General features: G+C 41.6%; 1 protein-coding gene across 2 annotated transcripts in view; it reads right to left on the bottom strand.

Annotated features, from left to right (window-relative positions):
* The window catches only part of LOC119932568 (24-hydroxycholesterol 7-alpha-hydroxylase), a 45,630-nt gene extending 26,045 nt beyond the window's left edge, over positions 1-19,585 (bottom strand). The window contains exons 1-6 of one of the 2 annotated variants that reach the window (XM_038751869.1): positions 19,175-19,585; positions 10,053-10,116; positions 6,922-7,096; positions 5,571-5,720; positions 3,732-3,825; positions 1,478-1,588 (exon numbers count right to left, since the gene is read on the bottom strand). In XM_038751869.1, the coding sequence (XP_038607797.1) occupies positions 1,478-1,588; positions 3,732-3,825; positions 5,571-5,720; positions 6,922-7,096; positions 10,053-10,116; positions 19,175-19,348 (768 nt within the window). In that variant the 5' untranslated portion in view covers positions 19,349-19,585. Of the gene's footprint in view, positions 1-1,477; positions 1,589-3,731; positions 3,826-5,570; positions 5,721-6,921; positions 7,097-9,980; positions 10,117-19,174 lie in introns of both variants that reach the window. The other variant, XM_038751868.1, reaches the window with a different exon arrangement.
* Between the last annotated feature and the right edge of the window lie 423 nt (positions 19,586-20,008).

Consider the following 20,008-nt stretch of genomic DNA (forward strand, 5'->3'; position numbering starts at 1 on the left):
TAAGCTCTTACTGTGTGCCAGGCACTTAATAAGAGCTGGGGTAGATACAAGCAAATCAGGTTGGTCACAGTCTCTATCCCACATGGGGCTCACAATCTTAATCCCCATTTTACAGATGAGGTAAATGAGGGCCAGCTAATCAGGTTGGCCTCAGTCCCTGTCCCACATGGGGCTCACAATCTTAATCTCCATTTCACAAGTGAGGGAACTGAGGCCCAGAGTAGTGAAGTGACTTGCCCCAGTTCAAAAGCAGACAAGTGGCTGAGCCAGGATTAGAACTCAGGTCCTTCTGACTCTATCCTCTACACCATGCTGCTTCTCAGGAGCCAGAGACCATGTCTACCAGTACCCAGAAAGCTACTTAGTAGTTAGATAAGCCTCATCCAGCTCCTGCGGAGAGGAATCCGACCATGACCCTGATTGACCTCCACTTAATAATGATGGCATTTATTAAGCGCTTACTTTGTGCAAAGCACTGTTCTAAGCTCTGGGGAGGTTACAAGTTGATCAGGTTGTCCCATGGGGGGCTCACAGTCTTAATCCCCATTTTACAGATGAGGTAACTGAGGCACAGAGAAGTTAAGTGACTTGCCCAAAGTCACACAGCTGACAATTGGCGGAGCTGGGATTTGAACCCATGACCTCTGACTCCAAAGCCTGTGCTCTTTTCCACCGAGCCACACTGCTTCTCACTTGCCTAGCTACTTATTCTAACATTCAACTCCATCCAAATTTCGATCAATAAGGTCAAACATCCCAAACCCAAGAGGGCTTCAGAGGGGTGAGATAGGTCAGATAGGTCTTCACAGTCCAAACAATGAAGAAATCAGTTGGAATTATTTGGGTAAAAGAGCTTTTAAAATCTGAATTCTATGGATTAGTTATAAAGACTGATCCATATAAGATCATTACAGGCAGGGACCTTGTCTGCTAATTCTATTGAATTGTACTAAAGAAGCTGCATTGTGTAGTGGATACAGCATGAGCCTGGGAATCAGAAGGTCATGGTTTCTAATCTTGACTCTGCCTCTTGTCTGCTGTGTGACCTTGGGCAAGTCATTTTACTTCTCTGTCCCTCTGTTACCTCATCTGTAAAATGGGCATCGAGACTGTGAGGCCCATGTGGGGACGGGGACCGTGTCCAACCCGATTTGCTTGCATCCACCCCAATGCTTAGTACAGGACCTGGCACATAGTAAGTGCTTAACAAATACCACAATTATTATTATTACTCTCCCAAGCTCTTAGTACAGTGCTCTGTACATAGTAAACTCTCAATAAACATGGTTGATTGATTAATTAATCATTGTCAGTAAATAGTATAAAGGAAATATCTTACAGTGACTAGTCTTCTCAAGTCTAGTTACTGCAAAAAATACTGTCTTTGTACTATTTAGCTTCACCATTCTAATAACAATCGACAATTGACTAAGAAGATGGACATGAAGGAAAGAATGTTTTCCAGTGATACACTTACCGGAGCAGCATTGGATTGAGAAGCCCAAAGAAGTAATACTGCATAACTGGGCCCCATGTGTTCATTTTTTATTTCCTGCTTTAAGATGTCCAGCACATTCTGCATTAGTGTCTGTCACGAGAAACAAATGTAAGAATTTTAGGAGCTGGATAAAAACTGAGGGTGGCTAAAAAAAAACCCAGAGCATCCCTTAGGGGTATGAAATTTCACAGTATAGGTACTTGCTGAATGATTGGAATATAATGGTGATGATTTATTATTAATTGAGCAAGAGCCTATGCAACTCTATTTCTCTGCTCTCTGGTCACTGGGCTTCCCTTCCTGACATGCTCCCCTGATTGGCTGCTCCAGGGTTGAGGCTGGAAGCAGAAGTTGGATCAAGCCAACAGGAGAACAGTAGAGTTTGGCGGGGAGGGGACATGTGCATGTTTGTGTGCACATGTGTATGTATGTGTGCATGTCTGAATGTGTGAGTTCAATATCCGCTATTTTAATGTCAGGACCTATGCTTCACTCAATGATACAGTTAACTGAGAACGAACTGAATAATTTTCATTTTACCTATTTTCCCATCTTTTTGATATACACCTTTCCGTAGTGTGGGGGAGGGAGGAGGGAGCATCTTCATCTTTACTAAATGTATTATCATCTTAAATCTTGTGAACTAGAATCTCACTTCTCACACTGAACAAAGAAGGGACTAAATAAATGCTACCTACTACTAAACGATGAATTTGCAGGTCAAAAAAGACCATTATCTATAATAGGCTGGATTAGCTGGTTTTACAGTTCATCTTCCAGCTGACTTACTAAATACATGGGCTTGGTTCTTTCACTTAGGTCTCTGGAAGCCATTTGACTCTATTGGAGAGTAGCGACGAAAACATAACGGTAGTATGTGCATTTTAATACGCATGCAGCCACCTGGGCTTTGAAGATGACTCTACTAAAGGTTAACTTTCGCTCCGTGTGTGCAAAGGGGACAAGCCCTCCTTGTACATCAGCATTGTTCCTTTCTGTGTTGTTGCATTTCCTACCTGCAAATTCCAGATCTGCTTCCAATATTTTGCCTTGGTGACATCATCTTCTCAAGTCTTCTGTCCTAAGAGAGATCCTATTTCTAGATGACACACCCTTGGTTGCTGCTGCCTCCGAGTTCTCCATGGCTATGTCCTAGGGTTTTTTTTGTTCCACTGGTCTGTAAAAGTTTTTTTTATTGTTCCCTCACTCCAGCTCACCAAAGAGCAGCTGTTGGCTTAGGGCACCCAGAGAAGGTGGATCTGATGAACAATTGTTTCAGTAATACCAGACTGACAGTTTCACAACCTCATTTTTGTTTGTATTTTTATGGTATTTGCCAAGCGCTTACTATGAGTCAGGTACTGTATTAAGCTCTCGGATAGATACTTGATAATCATGTTCGACCAGTCCACATCCCACTGAGGGACTCACAGTCTTAATAATAATGGCATTTGTTAAGCGCTTACTATGTGCCAAGCACTGTTCTAAGTGCTGGGGTAGATACCAGGTAATCAGGTTGTCCGACGTGGGGTTCACAGTCTTAATCCCCATTTTACAGATGACATAACTGAGGCACAGTGAAGTTAAGTGACTTGCCCAAAGTCACACAGCTGATAGTGGCAGAGCCAGGAATAGAACCCACAACCTCTGACTCCCAAGCGCATGCTCTTTCCACTAAGCCACGCTGCTTCTCATATGCGCTTAATCCCCACATTTTACAGATGAGATAACTGAGGCTCAGAGAAGTTAAGTGATTTGCCCCAGGTCACACAACAGACAAGTGACAGAGCTTGGATTACAACCCAGGTCCTCTGATTCCCAGGCACGTGCTCTTTCGACTAGGCAATGCTGCTTCTCATTGTTACATTGCCATTTATAATTAAATACGGCTCAGAAGTACCAACTTTGCAAACTTTCAATTTTCAAGGTTTGGCATTCCCCTCAATCAGTCAATCAATTGGATTTATTGAGCATTTACGTAGGTAACTCCAGTGGCAAACTAAATCTGCCTTTCCTTTAAAGTCAGATGTGAAAGCTAGGGCCTTGGAATTGATTTTGCAAGGACCACATAGGGCAAGAAATAAGTTCTGAGGTGATGAGAAGTGGAAGCAAGCTTGGGAGAGGGCTGACTTGTTGATCCTCACTGGCTTTTCTGCCTGCCATCCTTATTGTGAAAGTCAAGGTTAGAAAGGAAGACTCCATTTGTTAGTGAAAAGTCTTGTGGAAATTTTACCTTAGAATCATCTCCTGAAGTTTTGCTTGTCTCAAGGTCAGAAATCGCCTTTTCAAAAAGTCTCAGAAACCACTGTTTGGATTTTGACCAGTTTCTATGAGGAAAAGAAACAATGGCTGTATATTTGTTGGGAAGGCGTTCTGATCACATGGTTTAGAAAGGAACACTGTATCACTAACGAGATATTGTTACATCTCCAAGATGCTTCTCCACATACAGAAATATTTCCTCTGGGGAAAACAACCACAGTAACTACTCTTTGGCAAAGGGAAGGGTGAATGAAAAAAGTGCCGTCTCAATCGCTTTGCCAAACACACATAAAATCATTTGGATCTCTCTGAGATTAGCTTTGATGAAGAAAACGGTCTTTTCCAAGTATCCTGTTCATTTTCCCTTATGAGAAAATTAAACAAGCTGAGGGAGGATGAAAGGCAAAACATAAAAGCACGCTGTTGGGAAGGGCAGGTCAAAGGAAGTGAACAGTTTGCTAATTGATGCAGGAGCAGCCTGGTTTAGTAGGATCAGCCCCGGCTAGGGAGTCAGAAGGCCCGAGTTCTAATCCCAACTCAGCAACATGTCTGCTGTGTGACCTTGGGCAAGTCACTTAACTTCTCTGTGCCTCAGTTACCTCATCGCTAAAATGGGGGTTAAGACTCTGAACCCTGTGTGGGACATGAACTGTGTCCAACTTGATTAGCTTGTATCTACTCAAGTGCTTACTAAAGTGCTTGGCACGTAGTGTGCACTTAATAAATATCATATATACATACACACACACACACACAAATAAACAAAAAAGGACACTTTTCCTTTTCTTTGGGACCAGTCTTAATACAGATCTGCTACCAGAGAATTAAGAACGACTAAACTGCTTTCTGTATCATGAGGTAGAATTCCTTTTGACAAGTACTGCCATAAGCCACCTATGGAAAGTATATTTCTCTTATCCAGGCACATCACTTACTTTCCTTGTTTTATTCTGTAAAGACAACAGTGAATGTCTGAAAATATTCCAAATCGTGACGCATCTCAAAGGAATATAAACATTCTCTATCTGGTACAACAAAAATGTTGATTTTCAAAAAAAGCACAAAAGAATATTCTTCTCCCTATTCCTTTCTTCCCTTGTCAAAAATGCCCCCTATTGTCATCCGCCCAAAAATGCTAAATACATTGTTAAGGATTGCACTGTGCTCTTTATATGCTCTTTTCTCTCTCTCTTTTTTATAATGGCATTTATTAAGCACAATGTGCAGAAACTTGATGATGAATAAATTAAGGAAGCAGTGTTCCCCAGTGGAAAGTGCATGGGCCTGGGAGTCAGAAGATCTGGGTTCTATTCCAGGTCCAGCCACTTATCTGCTGAGTAAGACCTTGGGCAAGTCACTTAACTTCTCTGTGCCTCAATTTCCTCATCTGTAAAATGGGGATTAAATATAATAATAATAATAATAATGGCATTTATTAAGCACTTACTATGTGCAAAGCACTGTTCTAAGTGCTGGGGAGGTTACAAGGTGATCAGGTTGTCCCACAGGGTGCTCACAGTCTTAATCCCCATTTTACAGATGAGGTAACTGAGGCACAGAGAAGTTAAGTGACTTGCCCAAAGTCACACAGCTGACAACTGGCAGAGTAAGGATTTGAACCCATGACCTCTGACTGCAAATCCCGGGCTCTTTCCACTGAGCCATGCTGCTTCTCTCCTTTCCCCTTAGACAGTGAGCCCCATGTGGGACAGGGACTGTGTCCAAACTATTTATCTTATATCTACACCAGAACTTAATACATAGCAAGTGTTTGAACAAATACCATTAAAAAAACAAAAGGACTTCTTGCCTAAAAAGAGATTCGGGCATCTGGGATCCAAACTCAAAACCTTCATCGTAGATCCGAAATTGCTCTTCAAACTCCTTGATTTTCCTTTGACTTGTTGGAAACCAGCCTTTCCCAAAGAGAATATTCACTGAGGATGGGTACAGGACATTCCTGAAATACAAAGAAACAGCTGGTGTGCCAGACCAAAAGGAATACATTCTTACATCTATTTATGAAAGAATGCATAATGCCACGGTTACATGCTGAGTTACCAACTAGTGGGGCAGAAGAAATCCTTTGGAAACTAAATCACTTTAAGATCCTTAACAGGTTGGTATTTTGCTGAAAGCCTGTGTGAAAATATTTAACAAGTACTACTGACTCCATTAATTATTTTCGTCACCCTACTGAAGAGTGGTATTTATTGCAGTCCTCTGTACTAGGCACTTAGAAGCATGCAGAAAAAATAAATGAAGATCTTTGGCCTGAAGAAGCTATTCTTCAGATGGATAAAATGAAGTATAATCAACATTGCTCCAAATCGAAGATAGAACAATTGAACTTTGGACTGAACCATGAACAGGATTTCGAATTCCTCCCAGAAATCCACAGTTTCTTCCAGCTCTTTCTCTGCCTCCCAACTCCCCAACTGTGGGTGTCCTCCCACTTCTCCATCTACACTGACTCCTGGGGGAGTTCATCACCTCCCCAACTACAAATCAAAATGGAGGATTCCCAGTCAGTCAATCACATTTACTGAGTGCTTGCTGTGTGCACAGCACTGGACTAAGCACTTGGGAGCATACAATATAACAATACAACAGACACATTTCCTGCCCACAATGAGCTTACAGTCTAGAGGGTGAGACAGACACTGATATAAATAAATCTTATGGCCAGAGATCACAATTTCTTTAGTCCATTTGAATGCTGGGATGGCCTTCTTTGGCCACTCTAAATTACTTAAGGGCAGGGATTCTTAAGGGCAGGAAGAAGCAGCATGGCCCAGTGGATAAAGTACGGGCCTGAGAGTCAGAAGGTCATGGGTTCTAATTCTGGCTTGACCACTTGTCTGCTGTGTGGCCTTGGGCAAGTCACTAAACTTCCCTGTGCCTCAGTTACCTCATCTACATAGATTGCACATCTGCTAACAAATAATATTTTAATCAGAGGTACGATGGAAAAGATGTAAAAAAAGGTCATTCAAATAAACAATCAATGCCATTTTTGAGCATTCTTTATGTGCAAAGAAGCAGCACAGTCTAGTGAATAAAGCCCAGGCCTGAGAGTCACAAGGTCCTGGGTTCTAGTCCTGCAATTTTCTGATCGGAAATAAGGAAAACTTAAAAATAGAGCTTATGAATATCCTTACCTTACCACATCACAAAGGTCCTGAGTTCCTTCAGTGCCTAGATATTCTAGGTGCTCATGTAATTCTTCAACCAAATTTCCTAAGAAATGGTGCATATTGGACATGCTCATTTTCCCTTTTATCAAGCCATACAGCTTGTCATGGTTCATAAAAAAGATTTCCTTTGAAATCGATGCTGTAGCATAAACAAAGAAAAGCCAAATTTAAACAGAGTAAACGTTTTGAATTTTATTTTTTGTTAAACAGGAAAATAAACCAAGCAGAAGAAAGTGCCAAAGACAAACATTATTGGGGCATCATTTATATAACTCAAGTGCCTGTACATCAGCCACTTAGGAGGATAAAAGTGTTGAAAAGTGACACTCAACCCGATTATACTCTCTCTCTAGAAAAGTCAAGGGGTCCAACAGTAAATCTGGGAAATTTATATTCTGTGATATTAGATGCAGTTGTTTTCAAAGCTGACAACACAGAGAGGTCGTATCAATCAGCAGCATGGTGTATGAAGCAGCATGGTGTAATGGATAGAGCATAGGTCTGGGATTCAGAAGGTCACGGGTTCTAATTCCACTTCTGCCCCTTGTCTGCTGTGTGACCTCGGGCAAATCACTTCACTTCTCTGTACCTGTTACCTCACCTGTAAAATGGGGATTCCATTTGAGCCCCACATGGAACAGGGATGATTTACATGCTCAACTAAATAAAGGGTCAACCTCAAAGAGCGTAGAAAATCATTCTGATGATTTTTACAGAAGTGATGGTTACATTTAAAAAACTGAAAGTCACATAAGAAGAAGGGCACCCGTAAAGTTATTTTGTCTCATGGCCTTGGGGTTGTGCCCAAATTCCAGCATCCAGTCCTCATCGGGACAAATCCCAGTGCTTCTGGTTACAGGATCTTCAAAGCCTTATTGAAAGCAGATCACCTCCAAGAAGCCTTCCCTGATTAAACCCTCTTTTCCTTTTCTCCCACTCCTTTCTGCACCATCCTGACTTGCTCCCTTTATTCATCTCCCCTCCCAGCCCCACAATGTGTACGTACACATCTGTAATTTATTTATTTCTATTAATGTCTGTCTATCCCTCAAAACTGTAAACTCACTGTGGGCAGGGAATGGGTCTGTTTATTGTTAAGCTGTAGTCCCCCAAGCGCTTAGTCCAATGCTCTGCACATAGTAAGGGCTTAATAAATATGACTAAATGATGAATGAAGGAAAGACAGGCAAGAATGTGACTGCCTCATTGCAAACCATCACCACTCCTGAAAAACACAAGTCAGGAGCACATCTTACCGGAAGCAAGGAAAACCTAACCTCCCATGTAGGGCCAGGATGGTGGTCTTGCAATGAGAAAAGATGAGAAAGGAGCAGCAGCATCTGTTGATAATCTGAGTTTTCCCCAGAGCCCCTTTCCAGGAAAGCACTGCTTAACCTTGCTTAGGAAATCAGGGTGGCATAATGGCGAGAGCTTGGGCCTGGGAGTCAGAAGGAACTGGGTTGTGTCCAACCTGATTGACTTGTATCTACTCCAGCGCTTAGAACAGTGCTTGGCGCTTAACAAGTACCATAATCATCATCATTTACTGCTGTGTGACCTCGGGCAACTCTCTTAACCTCTCCTCAGCTGTAAAATGGGGATTAAACTCTATTCCTTCCTACTTAGACTGTTAGCTCCATAGGGAACAGGGAATGTGTCCAACCTAATATTGAGCAGGGTATGTGACTACTAATTTTCTTGTATTGCATTCTCCCAACTACTTAGTAAGGTGCTCTGCACATAGTAAGTGCTCAGTAAATACCACTGATTGAATGATTGCTTATCTTGCTTCTACCCTAGTGCTTGGCACCAAGTAAGCACTTAACGAGTATCATAAAAAAGGAAAGGATCGAGAAAAGCTGCTTAAAAATAACTAGCTCAACAAACCTAAAACTGGCTTAGCATGAGACTTTTTTTAAATAGTATTTGTTAAGTGCTTACTAGGTGCCTATAGTAAGTGCTGTGTAGATACAAGCTTATCAGGTTGGATGCATTCCCTGTCCCTCATAGGGCTCACAGTCTTCATCACCAGTTTACAGATGAGGGAACTGAGAAACAGAAGGGTTAAGTGACTTGTCCAATGTCACACAGCAGACAAGTGGCAGAGCCGGCATTAGAAACCAGATTGTCTTGACTCCCGGGTTTCTGCTCTTTCCACTAGGCCACATTACCCTTTTATCCCTGGAGAACTTTAATCTTGAGGTGCAATAAATTGAAAATCAGCTGCCCCTCCACAGAGGTAGGCTTTTCTCTGTCAGTACCATCACTTTCAAACATGAAAGAAAATTATTGACCAATCTCTGTATCTGTAAGTACATCCACACATATGTATTACTGAGTGCATGTGCCTTGTGACCAGTTTTTCTGTTGCTCTCCCTGTGACTGTATGTTTTTCCCTCTACTTCCATTCTGCCCCTAAGTCAATGTTTGGCTGTCGGCCTGCCTATAATTCTTTGTGTGCCTCTCGCCTCCCTGAATTAATCTCTGTGTATCCTCTATGTCTCCTCTCTCTCTCTGACCCTTTTAGACTGTGAGCCCACTGTTGGGCAGGGACTGTCTCTATATGTTGCCAATTTGTACTTCCCAAGTGCTTAGTACAGTGCTCTGCACACAGTAAGCGCTCAATAAATACGATTGATGATGATGATGACGACTCTCTGTCTTTTTCTATTGGTCTTTCCTGGTTTGGAGGGCTTCAAACCCTGAAGGCCCCACCTTGTATTCTGTTTCGAGCTCTGAAAAATATGTTCCTCTGACTAGCAAGAAATATTTTGTGTATTTGAGAAATATAGATATATAAAATATAAAAGAGTTTTATAACCTAAAATTATTTAGGAATTTCTGTGAGTTATTTGTGTTCAGATTGGGTTTGGTGTAGTTTCACTACTTTGCCTGCCTGGATTAAGGAAAAATGTGAACGTGCAAGGGAAGAAATAACAGGCCCCATTACTCTTTCTCCACATTGCGAAGCCAAAATACGCATTAGGGTTTTTCTAAGATAAATATTTTAAAGTATTAGTTACCTGTGCGATAGACAGGATTTTGAACTGCTAGTTCAAAACTCACTTCTTTTGATTTAAAAAATGTGTTAATACCTTCTTCTTCAGTTACAAAAGTCATGCGATTTCCCAGGGCAAATACCGTAAATATTGGTCCATACTGAAACAAAGAAATCACAACAGTATTTTATTAAGAATGACCAGCAAAGTATTCACTATAGTATCTACATCCATTGTGAATGCCTGTATTGGAACTCAGGATTTTAAAGACCAGAGCAATTTGCTGAGTAGGCCAAATCTTGCCAGCTGAGTTGGACGGGTGCTTTCATAAAAGATCTGAAGGGCAACTTGGGCAAACTACCAAAAAAAGTGAAAATTAGTCCAGAATACTAAAAAAGAATACTGTCTAAAGAAATGGCACAATTGTCTTGACCATGATTAGGAAACTAAAGCTGAAAAGAGATGCAAATAACAGGAGACAGAAAAGGCAACCAAAAAATTACATTAGGTCAAAGGAAAGACCATGAGAAAATGTGGTTTCTCTAACAATTGCTCCCTTTTACCTGCTTTGCTTGCCACTTAACTTCTCTATGCATCAGTTCCTTCATCTGTAAAATTGGAATGAAATACCTGTTCTCCTTTTCTTTTATTTTTACCAAGAAATCTTTATAAATACACTACCAGAACAATTGCAGATGGAGGCGGACATTGTGGGAGAGATGTGTCCATGGGGTTGCTATGAGTTGTAGACAATTCGACAGCATAAAACAAGACAAGTTGTTAAGTGCTTACTAGGTGCCAGACACCATTCAAAGAGCTGGGGCAGATACAAGCTAATTGGGTTGGACACAGTCCCTGTCCCACAAGGTGCTCACAGTCTAAATCCCCATTTTACAGATGCTGTCACTAAGGCACAGAGAAGTTAAGTGATTTTCCCAAGGTCACACAGCAGACAGTGGCAGAGCTGGGATTAGAACCCAGTCCTTCTGATGCCTAGGTCTATGTTCTATCCTCTAGACCACACTCCTTCTCCCTTAGACTACGATCTCCATGTGGGACAGGGACTATGTCTGGACAGATTATGTTTTATCTACCCCAGGATTTACTACAGTGCTTGGCATATAGTAAGCACTTAACAAATACCACAATTATCATTGTTATCATCATATGCGGACAGTTGATTGAAGAAAGTTCCACTTGAGATCAAATAGTGAAGAGGGCAAGAAATAACTAAAAATTTGTTTAATGAGCACATCCTGATGACGCAGACACAGATGACACCGTGAGGCCTATGTAGGACAGGGGACTGTGTTTGATCTGATTATTTTGTATGTACCCCAGTGCTTGGAACATAGTACACACTCAAATTAATAATTAATTAATGATTAATTGGTTAATTAAGAATGATCATCAACAATTCCAGAGTAATTAAGGAAGTGACCATTGTTATTGCAGGACAACTAGCCTTTCTTTTGGAATTCATGAAGAACAACTAAGTCCAAGAGGGGAAAATTTTGTCTCATCTTTTAAAAATGAAAAAAGCATGAATGTGGTAAAGACAATATTATATAGTATTACAACAAATCCATTGATTTGCTACCATCAAGTAGAGCACATGATTCTGTAAAAAGCAAATGATGCCAGATTAATACAAATTCCTTCTAGGCCAATGGTGAGCCACATTCAAGTAGGATATAGTAGTTTTAATCCAACAGTATGTTTTATCAATTTCAACCCACATAGAGTCATTTTGACCAGCTAGAAAAATATGATTCTGACTACACTGTCAGTCAGGAAGTCCATCATATTTATTGAGTGCTTACTGTGTGCACAGCACTGTACTAAGCGCTTGGGAGAGGAGTACAATATTGCAATATACCAGACACACTCCCTACCCCAAGCAAGCTTACAGTCTAGAGGGGGAGACTGACAATGTAAATAAATAAAATTGCAGATGTGTACATAAATGCTGTGGGGCTGGAAGGGAGGATGATTTAAGGGAGTAAGTCAGGGGGTGGCACAGAAGGGAGTGGGGGGTGAAGAAAGGAGGGAAGGCCTCTTGGAGGAGATGTGCCTTCAGTAAGACTTTGAAGTTGGGAAGAGTAATTGTCTGTCGGGTACATTGATAAGTGGGTGCCTAGGTGGCTAGCATATAAAGTATAGTTGCCCTGGGGTAACTAGGAAATTTGCCTAGAGGCTGGACCCATTCAAAGGTTAATATTTTTAAAGGTGGCCTGATGGAAAGAACTGAGGTTTTACTCATCGAATTTACAGATGATACTAAATTGGAAGGGGTTTCCAATCCTTCAGAAACAGGAATAAAATTCAAAAAGTGAGAAGCAGCATGGCCTACTGAAAAAAGCATGGACTTGGGAGTCAGAGGTCTTGTGCTCTAATCCCAGCTCCCCACTTGTCTTCTGTGTGACCTTGGGCAAATCACTTCACTTCTCCGTGCCCCAGTTTCCTCATCTCTAAAATGGGGATTAAGATTGTGAATCCCAGAAGGACCTGGGTTCTAATTTTGACTATGCCACTTGTCTGCTTTGGGACCTTGGGCAAGTCCCTTAACTTCTCTGTACCTCAGCTACCTCATTTGTAAAATGGAGATTACTACTGTGAACCCCAACACTCAGTTCAGTGCCTGGAGCATAGTAAGGACCTAAATTACTATTAAAAAATAAGAGATCGTGGAAATTTGGAAAAGTCTTCCTGTGAAAAATGATGTACTTCAGTAGAGATAAGTGAAAGACTGCATATCAAGAAGCACAAAAAGCCCAAATTCAGAATTATCATTATTATGGTATCTGTTAAGTGCTTTCTATGGGTCAACCACTAGTCTAAGTGTTGAGCACTAAGAATGGAGAAAGAAAAATACAACAGAAGAAACTTTGGGAGCATCTTGACTTCAGGCTTAATACCAATAATTTTTGTCATTCAGTTATTGAAAAGGCCACTATGAAATTGGGATTGGCTGACAGTGTAATATCTGTCTCCCCCTCTATACTGTAAATTTGTAGTGGGAAGGGTTGTGTCTACCAGCTCTGTTGTACTGAACTTTCCCAAGCACTTAGTACAATGCTCTGAACACAGTGCTCAATAAATACCTTTGATCAAACAATCAATCAAATGTATTGGTCTATTATTAGAGGATTTTGTCTAGTTTGGGCCCTTGTACTTTAAGAATGGTGGTAGAAAACCTACAGCAGGTCCAGTGAAGAGTGCCAGAGTCTTTAAATCAGTCAATCAATAGAACTTATTGAGTGCCTATTGGGTGCTGATCACTGCTCTAAATGCTTGGGAGAATCCAGAGGAGTTAGAAGTCACAGTCCCTGTGTTCAAAGAGTTTACAGTCTAGTGCACTGACAGAGGAAGAAGAGAATGGAAAGATGGGTGTCTGGATGAGTATGTGCCTTAAACAGTAATGTAAATCACTATGGACTGAAGTGCTAGATGGGTGGTTTGTGAATACACAAGTGGTAGAGGTAATACATAAGTGCTGAAGTGATGGGAGGATTTGACCTGGGGAAAGGTAAAAACTACCAGGGAAAGCCTCCAGGAGGTGGTGGGATTTCAGAAGGGATTTGAAAAAAAGATGAGGTGTGGTCCGGAGGATTTGAAGGTCCTCTGAGGAAAGGTTGGAGAAAATGGGGCTGTTTATCAGAGTAGGGAAGTGGAAGAAAAAGTATGTGGGGGAGGGGAGGGGAGAAAGACCTGAAATAAGTATATTTTTTCTTCATGACTGGTACCGTATTCATTATGTGAGCCCGCTTAGACTGTGAGCCCACTGCTGGGTAGGGACCGTCTCTATATGTTGCCAACTTGTACTTCCCAAGCACTTAGTACAGTGCTCTGCAAACAGTAAGCGCTCAATAAATGATTGAATGAATGAATGAATTATGTTCACTGACCTTTCTACTGCGCTCAGAATAGGAGGCTAATAGAATATTTTTTCTCTTCAAAAACAAAAAGGTAGATGTGTAAGATTCACCAAAAAAGAGAAAGAAAATGTGCAAGCTTAAGCTGATGCAATTAAAGCCAGACATTGAAAAGCACAAAGCCTTTGACAGACATTTGCTCAAATGAAGCCAAATCCATCACTCTTAGGAGGAAGTGAATAGTCTTTAAATTGTTTTCTTCTTTGAAAACACTCATTCTGGAGCACTAAAATACTACTAAACAGCATTTGGAGTAAAGCTCAAAGAGGTTGAATTGGCTTCAGAGCAATACAGTGAGCTTTGGAGAACTTGAAAATGTTGTCTCAAGTATTTGCAATCAAAGCCACTTCTAAGTGGAGAACTGAATTCCATTTAGATTTTAGTTTCCATAGACATTCAAATGAAAGTTCTCTTCAGCTTTGGATGTTCCTACCACCAACCAGCAAACAAGTTTTTCCTTTTCTTTCTCAGAATCCTGATTGTGAGAGGTTTACTCAATCAGTCACTCAATCAATGGTATTTATTGAGCACCTACTGTGTGCAGAGCATGGTACTAAGCACTTGGGAGAGTACAATATAGCAACAAACAGACACATTGCCTCTCTGTAACAAGCTTACAGTCAAGAGGGTTCTCCAATTTAAGTCTCATCTGGGTAGATTTGAGCAAAAAATGAAATCATGAATGAAGAAATGGGATGAAGAGTTAAGATTCTTGCCAAGTTGAGAAGAAAGTGAAAGAAACCAATAAACACTATATGATAGTGGGTATGAGAGGTGTTAAAACGACACAGGGAATAACTTAAATAAATGGCAGCAATAAAACAGACCATAATATCACTATTGTCTACCTAATTTCAATTTATTTCATGTTCAAACCACTTTACAAATATTACCTAAAATAATTCTTACACAGTCACAGTTGGCTGTGGATACTTTCTATTTACATTTTCATATGGTGAAAATGCAGCACAATTAAAATGTTGTTTTTTTATAGAAATTACCTGCTCACAACTATACTGCGGATTTTTGTGGTTTTGGTTTTATTTGGGTTAGAGTTGTTGTGTACACTAATCATAATGACATAATGACTGCTGATACTACTGCATTTTGTTTTTTGTTGTGGTTAGTGTAAAGTTGTTTACCCTAGTCATAATGGCTGTTGATGTTTATCAGTATCAATACTGTATTGTGTTTCTTGTTTTGGTTAGTGTAAAGTTGTTTACCCTAGTCATAATGGCTGTTGATGTTTGTCAGTAACAATACTGCATTAGCTGCCAGACTGCACTGCACTGAGGAGAGATTCTCTAGGTCAGCTTGGGTCACTCACTGAGTGACTGAGAATCAGCTCCAGACCAAGGTATCCCTCGTTTCATTGGAATTTGGGAAGAAAAGATTTTTTCTGGAGCCAACTAAGCCCTGCTGGGTGTCCTAAAAATGAAGGAAGATAGGTACAACACAAGTAGAAAGGTTGCACAGTGGCTGATGTGCTCTCACCTACCAGGAACCAATTCCCTCAAAACAGTTCTATGCTATTTCAGGAGGTCATCATGCTCCAGTAGAAAGGTGGTGGAATTTGTATAGCCATGTTGAAAGGCTGTTTCTGGTAATAAAATAAATCTCCTATCATCAAAGGCTGCATCTTGGTCCTTTAAAGCGAAAGGATGCTTATTGCAACAGACATTTGGAGTTTAGCTCAGGTCTGAGACTCTATAATACTACCTACATATAACCCAAGAGCTGAACATAGTGGATGTCATAGAGGGGAAGACTAGATCTCCTTGTGAGAGTCCAATTTTCATTAGGTGGAGGACTTGGTTATTATTTTGAATATAAGGACTACTGGAATTGGGCTCATTCAAAACTTTTATTGAACTACACTCTTAGATGAAGAGGTAACTGGGGATTTGGTGACAAGAAATGACCTCTTTGGGCATGAGAAAAATGGCTTTGGCTAGAAGTAATGCTACAGTGTTATCTAGGTCCAACTTCTTAAAGATTAGGTTCATAAACAAAGTTCTAATTGTGCAGGACCTTCTGGCTGCACTGGTCTGACTGAGTTTAATTGTTAGTCAAATCAGCTGATGGTATTTCAGTGCTTACTCTTCTGGTAAGTGCAACTGTGTGCCAAAGCCATGAACCCTGCTATGGGCATAGCGAAACAGCTGATGTAATCTTGTAGGTATGGGGTGAAGCAACCAAATGAATCATTGAATATGCAGATACGTTAATGCTGAAGGTGGATGGCAAGTGCACAGACTTGAGATTCAGACAATGTGGGTTCTAATCCCGGCTCTGTCACTTGTCCACTGTGTGACCTTGGGCAAAATGTAAAATGGGGATTAAGACTGTGAGCCCACTGTTGGGTAGGGACTGTCTCTATATGTTGCCAATTTGTACTTCCCAAGCGCTTAGTACAGTGCTCTGCACATAGTAAGCACTCAATAAATACGATTGATGATGACAGGGACCGTATCCATTCATTAAATCGTATTTATTGAGCGCTTACTGGGTGCAGAGCAATACTGTATCTACCCTAGCACTTAGAACAATGCTTGGCAGAAAGTAAGCATTTTACAAATACCATCATCATCATTATTATTATTATCATCATTATTATTATTATAAGCCCAGGGTCTTCAGACACCTAGTTGTCCTAAGGTGGAAAAATTCACTAGCCCCTCCTGCTTTGCACAACATCATTATGCTACAACGTGCATGCAGTATTCCATATGATGCCATGTGGAATTCCACTGGAACCCCTTAACCTAGAGCCCTGACCCCCACCCCCGCCAAACTGCTTCAGAATGGTTGTGTTCACCTCCCAGGCCCCTGTTCTCCCAAGCTCCACTTCCACTACAGCTGGGTGCTTTTCTATTTTTAATCATGGAAGCAGCATGTTCTAGTGGATAAAGCACGTGCCTGGAAGCCAGAGGACCTAGGTTCTAATCTCTGCTCTGCCACTTGCCTGCTGTGTAACCTTGGATAAGTCACTTAACTTGTCTGAGTCTCCCCAACTGCAAAATGGGTATTTAACACCCATTTTCCCTCCTACTTGGACTGTAAACCCCACGTGGGACAAGGACTGTGTCCAGTCTAATTAGCTAGTACCCCAGGGTAGAGAGGTGCTTGAAACGTAGTAAGCGCCTAACAAATACCACAAAAAAAAATCACTGCTGCTGAGCCTGGGCTATAATCCCTGCCCAAAGACATCTTGCTATTGTCCCCAGACCACACCCTTTGAGATTGCACCCCCACTATGGCCCGGACTTTTCCCTAAAATGGACTTCCCCCCATATTCCTTCCAGGTTGTGCCAGGCCATTCCTCAGCTTTGATGCTGTCCCCTGTGAACTCTCTGAAGCCAGCCCTGTGTGAACCCAATTACACAGTCAGAGGAAATAATTGTCACAATAATTCTTGTAAGCACTGGGGTGGATACAAGCAAATACAATACAAGCAATACAGTGACCATGTCCAATCCGAGGCTCACAGTCTCAATCTCCAGTTTATAGATGAGGTCACTGGGGCCCAGAGAAGTGAAGTGATTTGCCCAAGGTCACACAGCACACAAATGGTGGAGCCGGAATTAGAACCCATAACCTTATGACTCCCATGCCCTGGTCTTTCCATTATACCATGCTGCTTCTCATAAGCAGGGAAAACAACTGGCTCCCCGACTTAGATTTACAATATCTAAGTCTCTACTAGAGACTTACTCTACTTTTTATGCTATTTTTACTTTATTTTTTAATTTAATTTTATTTAATTTTATCCTTTTTTTATTTTTACTCTATTTATTCTATTAGTCTTACTCTATTTTTTTTCTATTTATTTTCTGTGTGACCTGACTTCACCACTTCTCTGCTGAGAGACCTTGGGTCAGGTCACTGAACTTTTTTGCTTCGCTTCCTCATCTGTAAACTAGGCATAAAATACCCAGACTCTCTCCCTCTTGGACTGTGGCCCTCAATTTGTTTCACCTTGTTTCTACCTCGGCACTTAGTACAGTACTGGCAGAGAGTAAGTGCTGAATAAATACCACCACTGTTATGAGAAACAATAACTGCATAATGGGACAAACAATGGACAATTGACAGAGGTACAGGTGAATATAACTAGATCTTAAGTTGGGAAGAAAGAACATTTCAAATTCAGGTCTTCTTTTGGGAGAAGAGGAGGAAAAGATTGAAAAATGCATCCATAGCCAACATAGGTGGATTTTTATATATAAACACATTGCTCTGCACACAGTAAGATTCTTGATAAATGCAACAGACAAATAAATGGGTAGCTATAGATAAGTAAAAACAAACTGAATTTGCTATTATTCAGTAATCCATTGCCTTTTTCTCATAACTTTGTTAACTAAGCATTCTTTAACCAATTGTTGGGTTCTAGATTTGACTTATAATGGTACATACCATTTTCTTATACCACAGCTTTCAAAAAAAATGCTTACATACTGATAAATAATGAAGGCAGATGAAAGTCTGAACCAGTCATTTCAAAAGTTATCACTTTTTGCCTGACCTACTACTGAAATAGCAAACACACTGGTGACACTAAATAAAATATCCTTGTAAATTAAAAGTTAAGGACGGCATTTGTTTATTCATTCTGAAAGAGTAAGCTGTGAACAAATTTTGCAGTCATCAAAAGTTCTAAAGTGATTTTGCAGGCATTCACTGAATACCTGGGTAGATTGCCAGCTCCCACACTTTTCTTTTTTTTTTTTACTTTACCTTTAAGTCAATCCTTCTGGATGACATCCACCAAAATACTCCATAACAATTAGAAGGCACAAACTAGAATGTATAGCAAACTTAACTTTTGAGATTAATAATCAACAGTGATTTTGATGAGGTGGTCTTGTGTTTGAGGAGATTCGTTTAGCTCCCTAAACCCCTTCAAGATGCCCCTGAGGTCATACCCATAAAAGAAGGAAATCATCCCAAGGGCTTGTTCTCATTCAGTTCAACTAACGTTTCCCACGGTCCCCTCACGGGTTTGGGAGTCAGAAGGGAATAGATTCTAATCCTGCCTCTGCCACTTGTCTCCTGGGTGACCCTGGGCAAGTCATTTCACTTCTCTGGGCTTCAGTTCTCTTATCTGTAAAATGGGGATTAAGACTGTGAATCCCGTGTGGAACAGGAACTTTGTCCAACCCAATTGTCTTATATCTATTCCAGAACCTGGCACATAATAAGTGCTTAACAAATACCATTATTATAGTATTATTATCATCATTATTATCGTTACTCCGGCTTGATTATTATCATTATTACCTTTATTCTGGCTTGCTCTATAAAGTCCAAGGGGGCCTTTCCAAATTCATAGGCGGCACCAAACCAAGGTATCCAGCCTCCGATGCAAGGGGGTCCGCGCTGGCTTCTCAGATGACGGATAAGAATTAGGACGAGACCCAGAGCTATCGCTACGGATGGCAAGATCGCATCCATTTCCCCGCTTCGATCCGGGCCAGGATTTAAAGGACGCTGAGATGGATGGATGAAGAGGGAAAGCGCAACAAGGGGGAGAAATGGGACTCGGGAGGAAAAGGGGAAAGGATGAAGGAGATGAGTTGGGAGCTGCTCCTGCTGGCTTAGTGCATCCTGACGGCCACTCGGAACTGCTGGCTCTTCTTCTCCCTCTGCGCTGGTCTAGGTCAGCAGGGCGATGTCCGCGCAGGCCACTGGACGTCCCTACTGGTCCCCCCTCCCCGCACCATCACAACTGGGCCGTTGCCATGGAGACGAGCTGGCAGGCTTCAATGAGGCAGAGGCTGGGATGGGGTGGGCGGCTCCCTCCCAGCCAATCAGGGAGCGGAGTCGAGGACTACCATTCCCAGAAGCCCTTTATCCCGAGAGCGTCGGGGTCGCTTGACATTAGCGGCGCCAGCCGTTCGAGGCTACCCGAGAGGACCGGCTCAGTCCTGAAGGACAGGAGGGCCCGGGCTACCGAGGCTCCCAGATCCGGACCGGTTCAGTCCTGAAGGACAGGAGGGCCCAAGCGTTTGAGGCTCCCGGACTGGACCAGTTCAGTCCTGAAGGACAGGAGGGCCCAAGCGTTCGAGGCTCCCGGACTGGACCGGTTCAGTCCAATCCTGAGGAACAGGTGGG

This window comes from Tachyglossus aculeatus, chromosome 9 (genome assembly GCF_015852505.1).
Source record: "Tachyglossus aculeatus isolate mTacAcu1 chromosome 9, mTacAcu1.pri, whole genome shotgun sequence".
In the NCBI taxonomy this organism is placed as follows: Eukaryota; Metazoa; Chordata; class Mammalia; order Monotremata; family Tachyglossidae; genus Tachyglossus; species Tachyglossus aculeatus.